This window comes from Lissotriton vulgaris, chromosome 7 (assembly GCF_964263255.1).
Source record: "Lissotriton vulgaris chromosome 7, aLisVul1.2, whole genome shotgun sequence".
Taxonomy (NCBI): domain Eukaryota; kingdom Metazoa; phylum Chordata; class Amphibia; order Caudata; family Salamandridae; genus Lissotriton; species Lissotriton vulgaris.
The window spans coordinates 1,043,661,232-1,043,682,166 of NC_141695.1; the positions used below are offsets into that span (position 1 = coordinate 1,043,661,232).

The following is a 20,935-nucleotide window of genomic DNA, read 5'->3' on the forward strand; positions in this document are numbered from 1 at the left end:
CATATTTTAGCAAATCATGCAAAACTATATTTTAGATATGTTCAACATGTTTAGAATTTAGTAATGGTATTCATACGAAAGTGGAGGGGATGTTGTGTGTCGATTTAGTTACCGTATATATATTTCCCGATTCATGCCCTTATATAGGTACAATTCACTTTGACCTTATTTAGGCATTGCTCGTGCTAACCAAATACAGGCATGATCAACTAGATCCGTCTATCCAAGTCACAACGAGTTCTTGGAAAACCAGACTCTTAAGCCTTTAGGACTTCACCTTGCTTGGATATTGATTTCTCCAAGAAGTCATTTACTATGCTTGAACATCTATTCCTTAGGGGTGCATTCATGACGTTCTTATGCCCCACTTTTCCGTCAATACTGACATTCCTAAACACCTTCAAGGTATAAATACACCTTCACACGGTACGGTTCAGCTCCCTATTTGCACGACGTGGCTCACCACGGCAAGTTCAGAAGGAAGTCGAGTTCCCAACTGACGCACTGATCAGATGCTGTCACCCTCCTCGCAGAGAATCCAGCTCCAGTGTTTCTGACCTTGCGGGGTGTTCGAGATCGAGACCCGGAAAGAGATTCCAACCTCACTCATTCTAAGGTATGGAGCTGACAGGAACCTAGAGAAAGTTTTTTGGCAACTCTTGGCTAAACTAGACTATAGCTAATGGCAATGGTAGCAGGTGTTAATAGATTCTCATATCCGTTTTTAACCCCTTCCCTGCTGATGACGAGCTCAGCTCGTCATCAGCCACGGGTGGCGTGTGCTGATGACGAGCTGAGCTCGTCATGTAACGCGGCTTTTTAAAAAAAGCCGCACAGCGCAAAAATCGCCGCAGCAGCGATGCGGTTAAGCAAATGCCTCCGTTTGCACCACATTGCAAATAAAAAATTCGAAATAAGGACGACAAAAACCGGGTTGGTATCTGTTTTTAAAATCCTGAAAAATTCTATATAATTTCTAATACCCAGGTTTCTGGAAAGTTGAATCACCCACTTAAATCTAGATCTCTTATAGGCCAAGCAGAAGAACACCACATGAATCACTGTTTCTTCCTCCACTAGGCACCTGGGGCAAGGATGACGAGTAGCACCTTCCCACTTATTAGTAAAGGCATAAAGTGGGGGCGTCCTATATCTAAATTGCAAGAACAACTTTTTTGCTAATGGTGGTTGTATAGAATCTAGCATCAAATTGATATTGATACTTAATATCCAGAAACCGATAGATTAAACTGGAAGCATTAGCTATATGTAGGATACGTGTCAGCTTGTGTTCCTTCAGAGCACTAGCTAGAGAGTTTTTAGAAATCGCTAAGCATGTCTCCTCAGGTGCAGTCCGTAAGTCCTCCCTCCCCATCGCTCGAAATGAGTCCGTAATAAAGGACAACCAAGGGATTCTCCCGGCCCCATAAGTAGACAGTACCACTTGTAATTCCTCCCTGTAGTGGCCCAACTCTGGCGTGCTCCACAGCCGTCGCCAATACAGCAGTGGGCGCGAAGAGATCAGGTCGGCGATCGGGGGAATATCCAAATCCATCCGTAGTGGTACTAGTGGTGTATTTTTGGGCAGGCTTAAAATCTGTCTGATGAAATTATTTTCTGTTCTTGTAGGGGCATTCGCTACACTGTGCCCCCACAATTCTTCCCCATACAAGGTAGCTCCCCTAGCTTGAACTTTTTAAATTTTGACTGGCTGGCTTATAACCTTTAGGGCACAGGTCTTATGGAGTTTTAGGTTGCCCCCGAAAGCCTGAATTAGCTTTAAGTTAGCTTTATTGATTTGTGGTCCCCACCCCATTTTATCGTTTAAGGTAAGACCCAAATATTCAAACATGGGGACCCTATCCAGTGGTCTGTCATCCGTTCTATGATGTGGGCAATTTATAGATTTGGCATTGAAGACCATATATTTTGTCTTTTTGACGTTAACCACCAAGTTCCTCCTCTTGCAAAACTGACTAAATTCCTCTAGTACACGCTGCATCCCCATAGATGGTTTTGAGAGGAGCAGGCTGTCATCCGCAAATATTAATGCTGGGAATTTGCGGTTAGCTAGTTTTGGGGGGTCGATATCCTTAACGGCAAGAAGGTCTTCAATTAACCCGTTAAGAAAGAGCGAGAAGAGAGTTGGCGCAAGCACATAGCCCTGCCTCACCCCCTTTTGAATGGGAAAGGGTGCCGTACGTTTTTCATTCCTGCCGAACCTCACTCTCGCGAATGTTCCCTCATGAAGACGTCTAAGTAGGTGGCATAGGTATGGTGGAGCCCCCATATCCAGCATAATGCCCCACAACTTGTCTCGATCCACCATATCAAACGCTGATGTAAGATCTACGAATGTGGGGTACAGGCTCCCACCCTCCAAGACTATGTGCTTCCAATAGATCAATTGAAGCCTAAATAACTGATCTGTGGTTGATGTTTTACTTCTAAAGCCTGCTTGCAAGGGGATTAGAATATTAAGGTCCTCTATCCATTCTTGGAGTCTGCCCAGTAATACCCTGGAGAATTTTTTTTGGGTCACATCAATAAGGCTGATTGGCCTATAATTTACTGGTTTAACGGGGGACCCCTTTTTATAAATTTGGATGATCTCTGCCCCTGCCCACATTGGGGGGGGGGGGGTGAGGGTGGTGCCCAACTTGAAGGATTGCATTAAATAATAATTGGTAATTGGAGGTATGGGGCCCACACTACCTGTTCATTTCTGTACAAATTCCCGGGGATTCTATCTAACCCGGGAGCTTTGTTTGGTAATACCATAGCAATGGCAGCGAACACCTCAGCCAATGTACAAGGCGGTGTGTCCCCAGAAAAGTCCAAAGTTTGACAATGGACCTAAATCCCGCTCGTACTGGGGGCATTGTGTGGGCTTGAATACAGATCCTTAAAATAAAGAGGCCAGGTGTCCTCGCCAATATTAGGCTCAATGGTAGTCCTTCCCTCAATTCTTCCGGTATGGACTAAATTCCAGAAACCTCTTGTGTCTTTATGGTCCAAGGCATTCTTAATTGCCTGCCATCTTTCCATTTCCCATTCAGATTTTGCTCGTAAAATAGTTTTTTTTTTTAAAGCCTACTTTCCCTTATGCTTACGCTGTCACCCTTCTTAAGGCTTAACAGCAATGTTCTCTTTGCATCCCTACACGACAGATTATACCAAAGGTTTTTTTCTCTGAAACAGTTACTCTTAGCTGATTTACTACTATAAAAAAAGTCCGGCAGGATTACAAACAAATCTTGGTGGATATTTCCAAGCTCTGTAGTTTCTTCTCCACTGACACCATTACCTGATAAAAGGCTTGCCTTTTCCAGGAGAGGGATAATGCATGTATACATATCTGCCATCGGATCCGGTGATTGGATTATTGTACCCCAGCGGTTTCTTCGCCCTCCATCAACCACTACTAAGTACTCTTGTTGGTGGGAATCCAGTACTTGCCCTATTTCTACCAACTGGGCTTTTAAAGTTACGACTAAAGGGTTATGGTCGCTTTCTTCCCGGGGATGGACACAAAGCTTTGCATCTTTGTGCCAGATTTCAGTGTTTATTAAGATTTAGTCTATTATAGTAGCCTGCCAAATTTGTCAAAAGTAGGATGCCCAGGACTGTTATCCGGAAACCGGCCATTGCAAGCACTCAGCGTATTCGTGAGGGTAAGAGAGGTCAATTGCAGGACCAAAAGGGTCTACCCCTTTAACGGGTAGGTGTTAGATGCGGGGATTGACCATATTGAATCCTCATCGCTGGTGATAGATGATGACAACCCACTAAGGGGTTCAAAGTAGCAGTTGATGTCCCCGCCTATTATGGGGTACACTTCCCCTGAGAGTGAGGTAAGAAGGGCCCCCACGCAATCCAATGTTGGAGATATATCCCCATACATGACTGGCTTAGGGAGATTTCTGAGTGAGAAGAATGCATAAAATATCTGGCGAGTCGATTTCAATTCTCTTCACCATGCACCCTAAATGAATACCCACCCAAATACATAGACCCCCCGCCCGATGGTCTACTCCTAGGACCCTTCACTGTCGCTTCACTATACGCTGTGAAGCCAACCCTAAATAAAGATTATAAGGCCCAGGTTTCTTGAAATAGACAAATCTCATGGGAGTCTATGAAATCACCCCAATCAGGCAACTCTAATCTAGCCATTAATCCCGCAATATTCCATGACAGAATCTTGGGGCCATTTGATCTTGCTTCGATCAGACTCTCAGAAGTCACCTCCAATTCTCTTCTATTTATGGATTCAGGGGACCCAAATTATTATCAGTAGTCACTGTCATTTGGGGAATAATCCCTCCTCACTAGTTGTAGGATTATTATATTTGGCATCAACTATGAAATTCCCCACCTCCTCACAGATACCAACTATCATATCTCTACTTCTATCTTCATGCCCCAACACATCACTTCACTCTAGCTGACGTTTCGACACCTCAGCCCCCATACCCAGGGTGATGTCACACAGCTGGTTAGACCGGGTCGGAGGACAGATATGAATTGGGGTTGGTCAGTCCACCATGTCAAGTACACCAAATCTGTTGCTAAGAGGTATACGTATTATTTTATCTTACTGCAAACGCTGTACGTATTATACTTCACATTCTGTCTTACGATTGTAGCAATTCATATTTATTGCATGAGAAATAAGACTGTTCAATAAACCCTTTTATTGAAACGCCCAACTCCCTATTTCTTTGTAAACTCAGTAGAAATGAAGCATGCGCGATTGACTGAGTGAAACTGTTATCTATTGTTTCCGCGATTCTGAGATTGTTCCGATTCTAAAGGAAACAAAGTTGTCATGTTTATGCGGTTGTCAGAAACTAATCCCTTCTTGTTTAATCAAGAAGTTTCTAGTGACCTCTGAGTTAGCTGGCACACACAAGTAATTAAGTTTAATGTACTCCATAGAGACATACTGACCTCAGTCCTATTTCAAAACTATAGTGTATATTATTCCAATGCGCAGAGCCTATCAGGGATATAGGGACTACACTACACCATGTATAGTTTATTGCACATCTCCAGCAAACAGCTTTGGAATCCTTTAGGTGGCACACACATGTCATTGCAAAACAAAAGCTCTCCATTCACTGACAACTCAGATGCTACTTGAGTGAAGTGAGCCTTCTGAATGCTTACTCAAAGGCCACCTTTCTCTTAAGTATTTTTACCCAGCTTTAATTTGCTATCATTTTCATACTCTGTTATCCATTTACTCTCATCCATCTCCATTCCATTGACCACGCACACAAATTTGCTACTACTTAAGAATCCTCATTTGGCTTATCATCCTCACCTTCTTTATGACACAATAATCTAGACAATCTGCTGTTCGGTTCTGCTGACCTGACACACGTATTGTGTTGAAATTATATTCTTGAAGTTTTGAACTCAATTTCGTAATGCAAGGTGTTCAATTCTGCCCACTGCCCGGAGACAAAATGAAAATCAGTGCCTTATGGGCATACTGGATCGTAAACCTGTTACCCCAAACAAAGTATTGAAAATGACTAGTAGCCCAAACACAATCTAATAGTTCCCATTCAATGACAGAGTATTTGCATTCACATTGATTTAAAACTCTGGATGCATAGGCCACCACCCACTTTGAACTGCCTGATCTCTGGAATAACACAGCCCCAAGCCCATGAGCGCTAGCATCTACAGAAATTACCCACCTGCTCCCTCTGGAAAAAAAGGTTGTACGGCAAGAGCATTCATAATACGGGTCATGACAAAGTCAAGGACATGCTGTTGCTCTGGACCCCCATTCACATCCTTTCCAAAACATACTTCTCAGTGGTTCCACGTGGTTTGCGAAGGTATGAACAAACCTTTCGTAGTACTCACACAACCCTATAACTGTCTTGAGTTTGTCCTGGTCATAAGGTGCAGGAGCATTCTTAATGACATAAACAAGACTTTCCTTAGGGAATACTCCTTTGTAAGATATGGCATGACCCAAATAGTTGACTTGTGATTCAAACAGTTTACATGTTTCCAAACTTAACACCAAACCTTTATTGGACAGTCTCCTGCACACTTCCATCTGGATCTCACCATGTTCCTCCCCACCGTTGGAGAATAGCAACCTATCGTCTTCAAAACATCTAACATGTTCTTCTGTGTCTAAAAATGTGGAACATCATTCTCTGGAATACCGGAGAAGCTGAACCAGTCCAAAAGGCATCCTTTTAAACTGGAATAGTGTCAAATGGTATGACAAAGGCTGTTAAGGACTTGGAAGCCTATGTCAATTCCACTTGGTGGTACGCATTTCCGCGGTCAAGTGTGAAAAAGACAGAAGAAACATGTAATAATGCCAACAGATCATTGATTGTTATCAAAGGATTTCTGTCCAGGAAGATGTTATCTTTGAGAGTCCTCAAATCCACACAAGGTCTGAGGCTTCTAGCTCCGTTCTTAGCTAGATCAATAGATGAAATCCACTCTGATGATTCAGTCTCCCTGATGACATCGTCTCACAGCAATTGATCAAAAAGGTTCTGTACCTCACTTCTCACACGAAATGGTATATTTCTCACCTTTTGTCTCATTGGTTCAGCATCAGTTTTTAACTTAATCTCATGTACAAACCCTGTGGTTTTCCTACTATTTTAGAGAAAACTTTAGGAAAGGTTGACATGATTTGCTCCTTCATATCACTTACCTTGAACTTGATTCTAAGTCTTATCTGATCTTCCCAACCTGAAACATTGGCACCTTTCTGTGCTACATATATCTTCAAATATGATGTTCTCCCCTTGAATTTGGAGCATGTTCTGAAATGTCCTAGAAATTGGATGTCGACCATCAAAAGTCACTGCTTGTATGTCTGATGGCGAGAGATGTTTTACTTTATTTCCAAGGTGTGCTTCAACGTAGGATTTTGTGATGATGGTGAAAAGAGAACCAGAACTGACCAGAATCAGTCATTTATAGCAATAGTCTATCATGTGCCAGCACTGAACACATCACTGGTTTGACACAATCCTTGGTACCTTCCTCACCATCTCCTCTTACCGTAAGTACCATATTTTTAGTCAGAGATTCCACAACGGTTAAATTTACCTACATCTCTCAATGCGCCCTTTATTACTTGAGAGATGTGTGACTTGTTTTGTTTCTTTGCTTTATGGCACACTTTTGTAAAATGTACTTTTTCCGCAAATATTACATTACTTGTTTACAGCAGGACAACTCTTTGAAGATGCTAGATGTGATGGGTCACCAAACTTGTAACTAGTTATTTAGTTTTATTAGGCCAATTTTTTGATGCTTCAATTTTACTTCTTTTACTGTTGAGGTAAAATGCTTCATCCTCTTTTTTTCTTATACATAACTCATTTACCTCCTTCACCCAATGCATAGATTACTCATTTGCTTTCGCCCAAATAACTACTTCCTCCAATGTCAGATCCCCCAAAATCTGCAACCTTTCCTGTATACGCTTATTGTTTGTGTTGACCATTTTTGGTCATGTGCAATTTTGGAAATACCACTGATGAGAGCATTTCAAAAATTGCACGTGTTGGACAAGCTTCTAAGTGCCATTAGAAAATAATCAAAGCTTATCTCCTCTTTTTGACTCCTATTATAGAAATTATATCTCTAAACGCTGTGCTTAAAGTGGGCTTAAAACGTGCATCCAATCGCAAAGTGGCCTCATCCTATTCGTCAAGATCGTCCTCTCCTATGAATGGCTCAGTCTTGTGGAGGGGTCTAAAAACATCTTGATCTTCAGAACCTAGAGAGTGTAATAAAATACTTTTCCATTTTTCTGACGCCATTTTTTCACTATCAATAGACTTGAAATAAGTGGAAAACTCCTTCTTCCATCTCTTGCATGGAATGAAAGGCACTCCTATTGTCATTAAAAACTTTAAAGGAGGATCCAATTGCATACTTGACATAGGTCAAATTCACACACAAAATCCACAATAATACGAACTTAATGTCACTGTAATTGTCCAGGACTCTATACTGTGTTTAATTCTGTGCGCATCAAACAACAGTATGGCCTAATAAACTTGTGAATACTTCAACACAGGACTAACCATTGCGAATCTCCATAAAACTTCTTCATACTAAATGTCTGCCCCAGGCTGGAATGCACAAATGACTGGTAAAGTGTGGAAATCAAAAAGATTGCTCTCTCCCAAAACGAGACTTAACCCAAAAGGTATCCCTTGCTGGTTTCCTCAAAGTTAATCCTTCCTGGCCTCCTCCCCCAGGTGTACCTGACATGTGGGGAAAGAAATGCTATCTATCCCAAAGAAGCGAAATGCTCTCATGGAGGCAAAGTGTGACACGGAGCAGTTCCGGTAAGCGGGAGATCGGTGGTCCAAACAAATAACCTTCAGATGATGCGCAACAACGTCTCTCCGTGGCCGCATCACTACAGTCCAACAAACTCAGATTCGGATCACCCTCCTCGTCTCCAGAGGATAGTTGAAAAGCGAGGGAATAATGAGACTCCAACTCAAGTAAGTCAAGAAGGAACCACTTTATTCACACGTCAAGTTCTCCAGCCTTAACAAATCAATCAAACCGCCACTTTAGAGCGTTAATCTGTCCCCCGTTCTCAGCACGAGCCAGGAAGAACCAGTGAGGATAAGAGAAAAGGGGAGGGGGAAAACACTGAAATACATAATGGACAAAGCAAACATCGAAATATGATGGTACAGGATGTAACACATCATCAGCTGTAATGTGGGCTCCTCCTGTCAACTGTTCCTCATTAGTGCATGTTGTGCACCAAGCCCTCAATGAGCGACTATTTTATCAGATTGAAATGTAATTACTAAAACACCACAATAGTGTGAGAGATGCCCAGGTATAACGGAAAAGGGACAGGGTCAATTACAATGTAAACAGAAGTGAGTCCCTCTCGTGTTCAATGTTTTAATAATATAATCAGTACTTTCATGACCATACCCCACTCACTCTAATATCCACACATTGAACCTTGTTATATGAAAAAACTTCTCTTTTATTATAATATAAAAAGTGTATTTATTATAATAATCTCCTTAAATAACATTTATATAGCTTTTCACGTCTTAAAAACCAAATTATTTCATATAAAATACTGCATTATATTTCATCAGTGTTAAAAGCACATTTGAGACAATTTCATAAAAAAACACATACATTTCACATTCAATATGTACAATTTAACTACATAATTTTACCCTCATAGTACACAGAGAAATCACACACAAATTCTAAAGTTGTCGACGCAGCGTTTCGGTGGATGAAGTTTGATAGACACCACCTTCTTCAGGACAAGAACATATTTTTTAGAGTGATCCTACAATTGCAAGAGAGGAAGTGAACAGAATAATTACAATCTTCCTGAAAGGGGTAACAAGGAGATAAATAGAAGAAAATATCACATCCTAACACATTCTCGAACCAGCATGGAAAATAGGAAGGGATCGGTGAAAAACAGATGCAGAGAGACTTCTGTTGTCAAAAATATGTTCTCGTCCTGAAGAAGGTGGTGTCTATCAAACTTCATCCACAAAACGCTGCGTCGACGACTTTAGAATTACTGTATGATTTCTCTGTGTACTTCGATGATGAAATTATGTAGTTAAATTGTACATATTGGAATGTGACATTATTATGTTTTTTTTTTAAATTGTCTCAAATGGGCTTTCAACACTGATGAAATATAATGTAGAGTTTTATATGAAATAATTTGGTTTTTAAGGAGTGAAAAGCTATATATATATATATATATATGTTATTTTAGGAGAATATTTTAATTAATACACTTTTTATATTATAGTAAAAGAGAAATATTTTCATTTAACAAGGTTCAGTGTGTGGATACTAAAATGAGTGGGGTATGGTCATGAGAGTGCTGATTATATTAATAAAACACTGAACACAAGAGGGGCTCACTTCTGTTTACATTACTAAAGCAAACATTCCTATGAATAGCAGTGAACGGAGAAATAAAGTACAATATATTATTTATCGTAGCAATGCCATAAATAGGAACGAATATATAATATGCCGTTTTGTACTGAAAACCTTTTCAATGGTGCCAAAATCTATATCTTAATCGAAGTACACTGAAATACTGTTTGATAAATGATCTTGAATATGATGTAAATGTCATCGTATGGGAATGAGAATGGTGTCTGTTAATAACTTCGTACACGGCCCGCTGTTAGTGCTAAAAATACACAAGCATCATGGCAACTTTCAGGCCACGCTTCTCCTGACATGAAGCACACAATGTAAGCTCGGAAACAAGATGTACGAATGGTTTGAGCATGCTTCAACTTTGAATGCAGTTCAGATAGAACACTGTCCTACAAATATCCCAGCGTACATTCTTGCACAGGCTCCGCTCCCGTCAGTCCAGCTGTAAAGTTTTCGTACTTGGGACTCTTATTTTGATGTCCCTTTTTGAGAGAGGGCGGAGTTGCGTGGCAAATGCCATTCCATGGCAGCTGATAAAGGTCTCTGGGATTATGACAAGAAACTAAATTGCAACGATGCCCTGCGCTTGTCAGCGAAGCAGCAGGTGACGCCGGGCATAGGTAAGGAGCTTGTTTCAAGTATAATTGAACCGAAATCGAGTTGTATAATAATAATGAGGCGTCTGTCTACCTTTCAATGCTTCTTACTGCACTAATGAAGTGTATCTGTTCAGAGTAAATTGATGTCATGTATACTACTTGCTATAGGATTTATTTTTAGAACAAAGAAGAAAAAGTAATTATTTATTTACTAGCGGCATATTCGATTTTTACAAGCTTGTTTCGGCTACTTTTAATTCAAATAAAAGTTAAATGTTCAAATGTAACTTTAAGGTTGTAAGCTTGACTGAAACTTCAGCTGCCCCCTCCAGCTAGATAGAGTTCACACCTAAACATAGAAATTAGCACATTACACTTAAGAGCAAGCCAACAGCATCAGGACAGGTGCGGGGTCTTGATTTCCTCCAAAGGGAGCAGTGTGTGGTGAATGTGTTTGTCAATCGTTTGCACGTGCTGCTAGATTTGTATTTGGGTGCTTTATGCCTTGAAATTGTTTAGTATGGACGAAAGAACACTACTTTCCATGTACGTACTTTGCTACATCTATAAACCTATATATCCAACATTACTCACGTAGCTGGGTCATTAGCTGATCACAACAAATGAAAGGTCGTAGAAATTGTTTCTGCCAGTTTGAAATAGATAACCCCAGAAGAAGGGAACATTAGTTAAAGTAAAAAATATGTACATTATGAACACGGAAGCTATTTTGGTTGCAGATCATTTTATATTCTATAAGATATCAACGCATAATATAAAAACTAAAGGCATTTGACAATAAAATATGCAGGCACAGGTTTGCCACTTTTCAAACTTACCATCACCCTGGAGTTGTCTGGGAAGCTTGATAACTCTGTTGCCTATATTCATGCAGAAAAAGAAATGTCACAACTCCGTTGACATCATAAACAAAACATATCATACCAGATACACATAAGTCAAGTTATTATTTCCTTTACTTTAAAATGCGCATAAAGCTAGATTTTAGACCTGAGAAGGGTGCAATGTATTTTTGTAGCACTAATGGCCTATGGCAATTATTTTATTTGTACAATACATTAGATTTTCTTTGCTTTTTGGTCCATCTCGAAGGGCAGACCATGAACTGTCTTACCCTTTGCTGCTTGCAGACTTTCAAGGAAAGTTATTGCAAGGAGCATATTTAATCTGTACACAATCTACGGCACACATCCAATATATGATAATGATGGCAGCATATTTTGATTGGAAATATAAAAATACAATATGAAATAACTTAGGTTTGAAGACTCAACTTAAGTTCTGAATATACACCTAATGTTCCGATCAGCCAAGACACAGAACCTTTCTTGGTTCTAAGGCTGGCGAGCAATGTAATTTTCCTATATAGTGGGTGAGGATACCAGCTAAGGTAAGAATCTTTCATTGGCAACATAAAATATGAATGTTAGACTATGCAAAAATTAAGAGTAAAAAGATGTAGAGGTGGACACGTTTTTGGGCGCAGGGATAACAGCAAAGCAAGCAAGCATGGGCAATGTTAGAGCATGACTATCACACTCTTCCAGCTGTTGCATCTTAATGAAATGTTTTTCTGGACGTGTCAACAGTGTTTATTATTTGTCATATTTAGGAATACACAGCTTTCCAACAGAGATTGCACACCAGACCCCACTCCAACCAAGACGGTCGACCAAAGGAAGTTTCAAGATTTTCCACCTGAAGCTCAATCAACCATCTCTCCAAATTACATTTCCCACAACAATACCATCCAGAACAGACCAGGTGTATCCTGTGGGAGCGGTCCTGACCGTGTTTCCATTTCCTCTGTGCCTCCACCAAGCATGTTTAACTATGAGCGTCCAAAACATTTTATCCAGGCACAGCCAACACACCCAGCTCAGTGGTCATCTCAAGGAACTGGAACATCTAACTTTGAGGTAAAATCACCTTCAAATCAAACTCATAATGTTGGTGAGCAGAAACATTCTCCATCATCAACGTCCATAAACTCTCCAAAATATTTCTCCTCAACTTCCTTTGTACCAACCATGGAACCTACCCGTCAAACAGTTTCCTCAGCTGCACAGTTTTCCCCCAGCTCCTCGCAAGGGCAGAAAACGACCTTGATGCACAGTCAATCACCAGCGGCTTACCTCAGCTCAGTGTTGCCCTCGCACACAGATCATATGAACAATCACAAAGCTCCTACAACTGTGGAATCAAGGTGAGGTTTATGAATATAAAACGTTGTCCTGGCTTTCTCTTATTTTAACCTACAGTAGGAATTTCTGAAATGAGGTGCTATTGGAAGAACTATTGTGCACCATTTGAAGCGTAATAGTGCTAAATCAGCAGTATAAAGTAATGGAAAGGATAGCTTTCTATTGTGATTAATGTACCACGTGTCCTTCATATCTGAAGTTACTTGCTGGGTCAATGAGGATTTTTTTGCCATAAGAGATTGTGTTGATGTGACAGAAGCACTTTTGGTCAAATTATTTAATCCTGACCAGTCTGCCATGTCATTGCGGCATGGCGGACAGATAGGCATTGTTTTTTGCTTTTTAAAGACAAACCCTAAAAGCAGGTGGTTGGGTTTGAAAGCAAAAAATAAATGGACTGAGGCACTGGGAGTTTTTTTGACCTGCATGGCAGGCACGTTATTGACATTTTCTTGCATAGAGATGTCTTGCTTCGAATGATGGTTCTTCTGAAAACTTCAATCCAATAATGTTTACTCTCCTATCATACACTATATCATTTTTTCTATGGTTCTCTTTTCTTTCTTGATTTTAGCTCTATCTGTAGTAGTTCCAAAGTTCATTGACTATAAAAACATAGCCTGAATCAAAGCACACACTTTTGCAATTAAAACCCTCGTGCCTAGTTGGCTTGGAAGATGGTTGCTAGGCCCGGTGTTACTGATTTTAGTTATCATCAGCACCCCATTTACTGACTATTGCAGGTTTGATGTCCAGAATCTGGAATAACGTGGGTTCAGGAATTATTTGGCCATGTAGCACATGTATTGTCTGCATTCAGGCCCTTTCCACTCACACTTTCTACCAGCTTTCTGCAGGTGAAACATTGAATTTAGATTACTGGGTGAAACGCCACCTCAGTTAAACGTCTAACTGGAGTGTTAATTCAATAGAGAAGCCATGAAGATCCACTCTGCATAATTAAGAATAAACACAAGTTTAGGAGGCATGTTATCTTCTAAAAAACAAAAGTCCCTCGTGAGATCTTTTTATTCTAAATCACACTATAATTTCTAATTCTAATAATTCAAACAACAATTTGTCAAATGTACAGAAGAGACATTTAATATTAATTGACTGTAGAACAGCACCTTAAAAATAATCTATTCTCATTCCCTTTTGCTCCAAATGAATATAAGTATAGTTTTAAGAGTTGTGCATACATTGCTGGAATCCTGAGATCTGTATTCATGACTTCTGTTGGTCCATCCATAGCGACATTTGAACACAACGTACACTAAGTGTAAGTATGTACATTTTTCGCTGGCAGTATATTACTACATTAAGAGTAAGGTACTACATAGCTATCGTTGTACAGTTAGTTTCCCTTTAGTCAGACAAATAGTTAACTCAAATAAATGAATTGATCACTACTCCTTGTGGGTTCTTCCCATTTTAGTTTTGAATTTGGAATGTAAAGTGGCTCCTAAACTGGTGTTAGTTAGGCAATGTAAAACATTGCCATACCAGGGGTTATATGATTGATAGGAAAGCACTTCAGAAGCGTAGAACTAAGTCCCTGATTTAGGGTTGACTAGGTGGCCTGTGTCTGTCACTGTGACGGAAGACATTACAACCACCACCCTGACGAAATGCCACCCCACCCCCCATATTGTGGGATCACCACCGGCCTTGCATTGATCTGTGCCTTCACACCAAACAGTTTTCTTTTTCACAAACAAACTGTTAAAGCAGGAGTTTGTTTTTGTAGACCCAACTACTAATGACCCTGACACCCAGTTTTTTCAGTGTTTTTTCAGTGTCATGAATATTTCATATGTGTTTAACGTCTTTCCTGTTCAGGACTGTCAGGTTTTCCTTGGTGGTCTCAAAAAGAAAAACTAAATCAAACAGTCTGCTGTAAATAGGACTGGCTCTGTGATGGTCTTACACCGACGCCCTCTAATCCGTCAGGCTGTCGGTTCAAGGTTTCTGCCAGTGGTGGCAGTGGGGACCCTGCTGTCGAAAACCTGACGATTTACTCGACTCAAAACAAAGTGGGCAGACCCATAGTTCGACAATGTATGTATTGTGGTGGAGGACACTGTCAGACAAACTCATAATTGGGCCTTACATCTCATCAATTAACATATTTGCATGAAACCAGATTAAGTGCCTAAATCCATGCCGCGTTATTTGAATAGAAAGTACCTCAATGTGCACATGCTTCCAAAGCATGCTGTTACATATTAAACTTTGAAGCAGCTGCTAGAGAACGGTTTTGATCTGCTATGGGAATTATATATTTATATGTTAATGTTGTTTTCGTTTCTCTGAATAGATTCTTTGAATAAATAGAACTCCTTTCGTCTTCAAATGATATTGGTGGCTGGTGTTTGCAGTTAGATTTGGAGCACTGTGTTATTTCACCTTGCCGCCTTTTAACTTTTGGTTGGATTCAACTTTCACCATAAAACTTATTTTGAAAATCACTGCTAAGCTACAAATTGATAAGGTGCTGGGCCTTACGAAGGACTTCATTACTCCCGAGGTTATGGTAGAAGACAAAAACAAGGGAAGGAACCAGTTGGAGACCTTCCACCCAATCAGCATGGAGGAGACTTCTAAGGCAATCTTAGCTGCCAAGTCAGGCTCTCCTTTTGACCCATGTCCCCCAGCACTGCTACACATGATTGTTGAGGTAGCTAACTCAGTGATTAATGGCATCGTAAATTCCTCCTTGGTCACAGCAAAAATTCCATCAGAAAGGAAACTAGCTGCAGTCAAACCACTACAAAAAAAACAACTGTCCGATCCCACCACATTATCAAATCTACGACCAATATCTCTACTTCCAGTGCTATGTAAAATCACAGAGGCATGTGTAAACAAACAGATTGCCAAGTTCCTGGAAGATAATGAAGCATGGCATCCCAATCAATCTGGCTTCAGGGCACAACATTCCACGGAATCTGCCCTCCTGCTCACTTCAGACACCATTCGTATGGCACTGGACCAGGGTAAGAAGGCCGTCCTGATTTTGTTAGATCTGTCGGCGGCCTTCGACACGGTTTCGCATGCCATCCTGATTAATAGGTTGGAAACCTCTGGCATCTCCGGCACAGTGTTAGAATGGATTAAGAACTTCCTGAGTGGCAGGAGACAAGTAGTCACCTTGGGCGAATTTCGATCTAAGGAGAAGCAAATAAAGATGGGAGTGCCGCAAGGGTCGAGCCTTAGCCCAACACTGTTTAATGTTTACACTGCTCCTCTAATTAAGTTAATATCGACATTTGGAATTGATGTAGTGGCATATGCCGACGACACTCAACTGATACTGGTCATGGACAAAGATACACAGGAATGGGAAGAAAAGCTCAAATGTTGCCTTACTGCTACATTCAATTGGATGAAGTCTAATCATCTAAAATGCAACACGGGCAAGACGGAGATTGTGCCCATGGGCCTGAATAACAACTTCGTTCGCAAAACTTGGTGGCCGGAAAAGGCAGAAATCCCGCCCCACACAACTGAGTCGGCACGGAATCTAGGGATCACGTTCGACAGCAATCTGTCTTTTAAGCAGCAAGCCCTGAAGGTCGCAGGGACCTGCTTTGCCATCATCAAAGGACTCAGGAAGTTTTTTGATGTACTTCCGCTGGAGGCCAGAAAAACGGTAACAGTTGCCTCAGTGACATCGAGGATAGACTACTGCAACAGTCTATATGCAGGGACCACCAAAACTATCACCCATAAGCTTCAAATGGTGCAAAATGCAGCAGCCAGGATAGTTCTTAAATGGCCGCAGAAATCATCTGCAACATCGGCACTAAATACACTGCATTGGTTACCAATAACCAAGAGGGTCCTTTTCAAAATATTGATAATTACCTTTAGAGCCATCCATGCCCTAGGACCAAAATACTTGCAGCGGAGATTTGCCAGATACCACCCTACACGCACTCTTCGCTCGTCTAGTGCGAACTTGTCGGTCCCCATTTTCAGGCTTAGCACGAGAGGCGGCAAATCACTCCCAGTACTTGGAGCTAAAGCTTGGAATACTCTCCCCCCTTCTCTACGTGCATTAGACAAGGAAAAAGACTTCAGAAAGGGACTGAAAACCTGGGTCTTTAAGCTACAGGACACTTGCGCTAGAGCCCTAGTGTAACAGTTGGATGAGTTTTCACCTACCACCAACCTGTTTCCTACATCTCTGGATCATTATCTGGCGCCTAGATGCTCCTTGGAGCGATTGCTGCGCGTTATAAATGTTCACTTACATTACATTACATATTGTATTCAGACTCTCTACATCTGAATCTGTTTCAGGGTCTAAACTCTGCTTTCCATACCCAAGCCAAAAAACTATCTGGGCCCATATTATGGAAGGATACAAAACAGTATGTGAATTAGAGAATCTATAAGGATGTTCAATTAGGAAACATAAGCTAGGCCAACACAACTCCAGGGTAAGGTCGAGATTGTTGTTGATCTGAGGCAATTTACTTTTGGTCCGGTGCGAAGTTGGTGCTTTTGAAGTGGGAAAGGAGGGTCCTATAAACCCCTTAGCACAGTGGTTCTTAACCTTTTTGACTTCTATGGACCTCCACTTGATCATTGCTGGAATGCGGAGACCACCCACTAAATCATTACAGGAATCCAGGGACCCCATGGACTCATTATCGGAATCCAATTTTGATGATTTGAACCGCAAAACAATACACCAAAATATGGAAACAAGCATTCATCAAACAAATGCACAAATCATAAAATATTTTGTTTAATTCATAAACTAATATAAGCAAATCAAAATTTTAATGGTAGGGTTGGAGCCTATTAAAGTTCAATTTAGGCCACCGATCATCAATTCTATAATCTGTTGAGGCACTGGCACTGCTCCCATGAATCAATTGGAGGAGACCAACATACATTTTTGGCTACAATTTCTTCGCATTTACAAAACATTTACAATTTTTCAATTTTACATTTTGCTTCTTTATTTATATACACCTTATTTATCTGTTAATATTATTTAATTTTCTAAGCCTGTGCAGAGTCCCTGAGTTGGCATCACGGTACCCCAGTGATCCTTGGACCACAGGTTACGAACTGCTGCCTTAGCATGTCACTGCACAGCTGCCTGGGGCTCCAGCAGTCTAATATGGTGTCCCATGCCACTGTGCTGTGGGTGTTTCAGTGATCTCATTGTGCCTTCAGCATGCTGACCTGCAACTCCTAAATGAATCATTCTTCACCTAAGAGCTTATGTGAAATCTTTATGTCCACCAATATCTTATTCAATACTTTCAAACCAACCATTGTACTTCCGCTTCTGGAAAAAAATGTTCTTGAACTTTGCGTTCAAAGTATTGCTCATTTATCTATTTCCCATCGTTTCCTTCTTTTTAAATGTCAGTAAGAAGTCAGTCCACCCTTTTACATGCTTTTTCACATACTTGCCTAAACTATTTCTCACGTGTGCAATTCCACAGAAGGAACATCATCCTTTATTTTCTTTCCGTCATGACTATATGTCACTTAAAATGTATAAAAATGTCACCTTCATCTTTAAAGCACATAGTAAATTCGGATTCAAACTATGGAGCTCAGTGCAGTAATACCTTGACGTGACTTGTTTGTTATCTCTGCGGATCTAAAAGGTTTAGAGGCTACCATAGTCTCGCATGAATTAATTTATCACAGTTTGCTACATAAAAGTCTCCATGTTAGAAAATGCAGTCTTGATTAATTCACAAATTTACACCAGCTCTCTTGAACGATATTCATATTGGTCAACACAGGAGCACATTTAGAGATGTCTGGGACATCTTCAATGCAATCCAATTTTGGCCGTTTTTATGAATTAAATGTGGATTTAAAATTTTCAGCAATTGCGTATCAGATTTTTCTGTAGTAAAATACGGGCAGAAAGCAGTTACATCCAAATTGCCAAAAAATCATGTGATTAGTTCTTAAATTAGGTCGATTGCTATAATCAAGTCAGGGTATGACCTGGACATTAGCTGCCCTTTCCTTCCTAGCCTTTAAATATCCCTGTTCTCTCTTTGAGTTATACGGGCTGTTTGTTTCTTTTTGATCAAATTTGATATCAGAGATGCCGGTAAGACTGTGCAATCTTGACCGAGGTGGGGGAAAGTACTATAGCTTGGTCATCATTCCACATTCAACTCTTGTACAACCCAGCATGATTTTACCTATCTGTTAGAAATTGGGTTGAAGGTTGACTTGGGGATGAGCCCTAGTCAAGCAACAACCCCAATCCTAGTCAAGGTAAGAAACAGGCAAACTCTAAATTAACTGTGCTCACCCACTAGTAGCTTGGCACAGAGCAGTCAGGCTTAACTAAGAGGCAATGTGTAAAGTATTTGTGCTACACTTTAAACAGTAAAAAAGCCACACTAAAAGATCCCACACCAAGTTAAAGAGTTTAATTTAATAAATGAACAAGACCAAAATGACAATAATCTAATAAATAGAATTTGAGATTTGAATCTCATAATTTGTAGGTAAAATAGCACCAAGAAGCAAAAAGGGCTATTTGGGATATTTGGTTGCACCAGATCGGGACAAATTCATAATTTCAGGCTGATCATGATAGAGCACAGGTCGGATACAGGGACCCAGCTTGCCCTCTAAACCAAAGCACCTTAATCCTGTTTGTGGATCACTTGCGTAGATCCACGTCAAAAATGCATTGCACAGCTGAGGCGAAAAGTTGGTTCCGAGATCTGGCGAGGCTGCAGTGCGAGGTTGTGATGCATCGTCGCCGAAGATCTAGTTACAGGGCTTGCAATACAAAGTCTGGTATCGAACATGCAAGGCACATCAGAGGCAATGCATCGGTTCGATGAGCGGTGAAGCTGCAATGCGGTGAACCAGCATCGTCGTTTAGGCTGCCATTGATGAGGGATACAAGGAGCTTGCACAGAGTAGAGCATCACGCAGCAGCGGTTCCAAAGGTGATGCAATGGTCCCAGATGCGGGAGGCTGCGGTTTACGACTGTCTTTTGCAATGGGTCCAATTCATGCAACAGTGGTGATGTGTCCGTTCTGCTCAAAGTTGCGCTGGTCAGCCGTGGAAATGTGTCAGTTCTGCTTGGGGATTTGTGGCTCAGCAGAAGATGTGTCTGTTTCCCTGGAGATACACCTTTGGCCCACTTCCGAGGGTCTAGGGCTGGGATGGCACCACTTAGCAGGGCAGAATCACAGATGGTAGAGTCTAGGTAGTGGCGATTCCTTTGTTGGCGCGTTGCCCCATTGATAATTTGCCCCTAGGGGTCCACCAGCAGCAGCACTTACATTTCTTATCAATTTCAGCCCGCAGCATGCACGGCACAGCAGGTCAGCACTCAGCTGTCTGTCTCCGTCGGTATGTAACTGTTTCCACAGATTTTGTACAACGCATACCATTACCACGCATACTTTTACAACGCAGGTCATTTCACAACGATTACCTTTACAACGCATTACACTACAATGCACATACTATTACATCGCATACCATTACAACGTAAGTATAGGTAAGTATTTTTAGGTTTTAGGGCTGGGTTTGGGTTTTGGGGTACAGGGGCATTTTTAGGTTTTAGGGCTGGGTTTGGGTTTTGGGGTACAGGGGTATTTTTAGGTTTTAGGGCTGGGTTTGGGTTTTGGGGTACAGGGGTATTTTTAGGTTTTAGGGCTGGGTTTGGGTTTTGGGGTACAGGGGTATTTTTAGGTTTTAGGGCTGGGTTTGGGTTTTGGGTTACAGGGGTATTTTTAGGTTTTAGGGCTGGGTTTGGGTTTTGGGGTACAGGGGTATTTTTAGGTTTTAGGGCTGGGTTTGAGTTTTGGGGTACAGGGGTATTTTTAGGTTTTAGAGCTGGGTTTGGGTTTTGAGGTACAGGGGTATTTTTTGGTTTTAGGGCTGGGTTTGGGTTTTGGGGTACAGGGGTATTTTTAGGTTTTAGGGCTGGGTTTGGGTTTTGGGGTACAGGGGTATTTTTAGGTTTTAGGGCTGGGTTTGGGTTTTGGGGTACAGGGGTATTTTTAACATATATTTACAAATAATAAAATTAAAATTAATTTTATTAATAAAATTATTTAATAATTAAATAAATAATTAAATTAAATAATACAAAAATAATTATTTACATTATATAT

The 20,935-nt window shown here is 40.8% G+C and overlaps 1 protein-coding gene across 2 annotated transcripts in view; it reads left to right on the forward strand.

The window, feature by feature from the left end:
- MYOT (myotilin) overlaps positions 1 to 20,935 on the forward strand; it is an 801,437-nt gene that overhangs the window by 460,028 nt on the left and 320,474 nt on the right. For both annotated transcript variants that reach the window (XM_086931487.1, XM_086931486.1), the window contains exon 10: positions 12,205 to 12,798. In XM_086931487.1, coding sequence (XP_086787613.1) covers positions 12,205 to 12,798 — 594 coding nt within the window. The remainder of the gene's footprint in view (positions 1 to 12,204; positions 12,799 to 20,935) is intronic.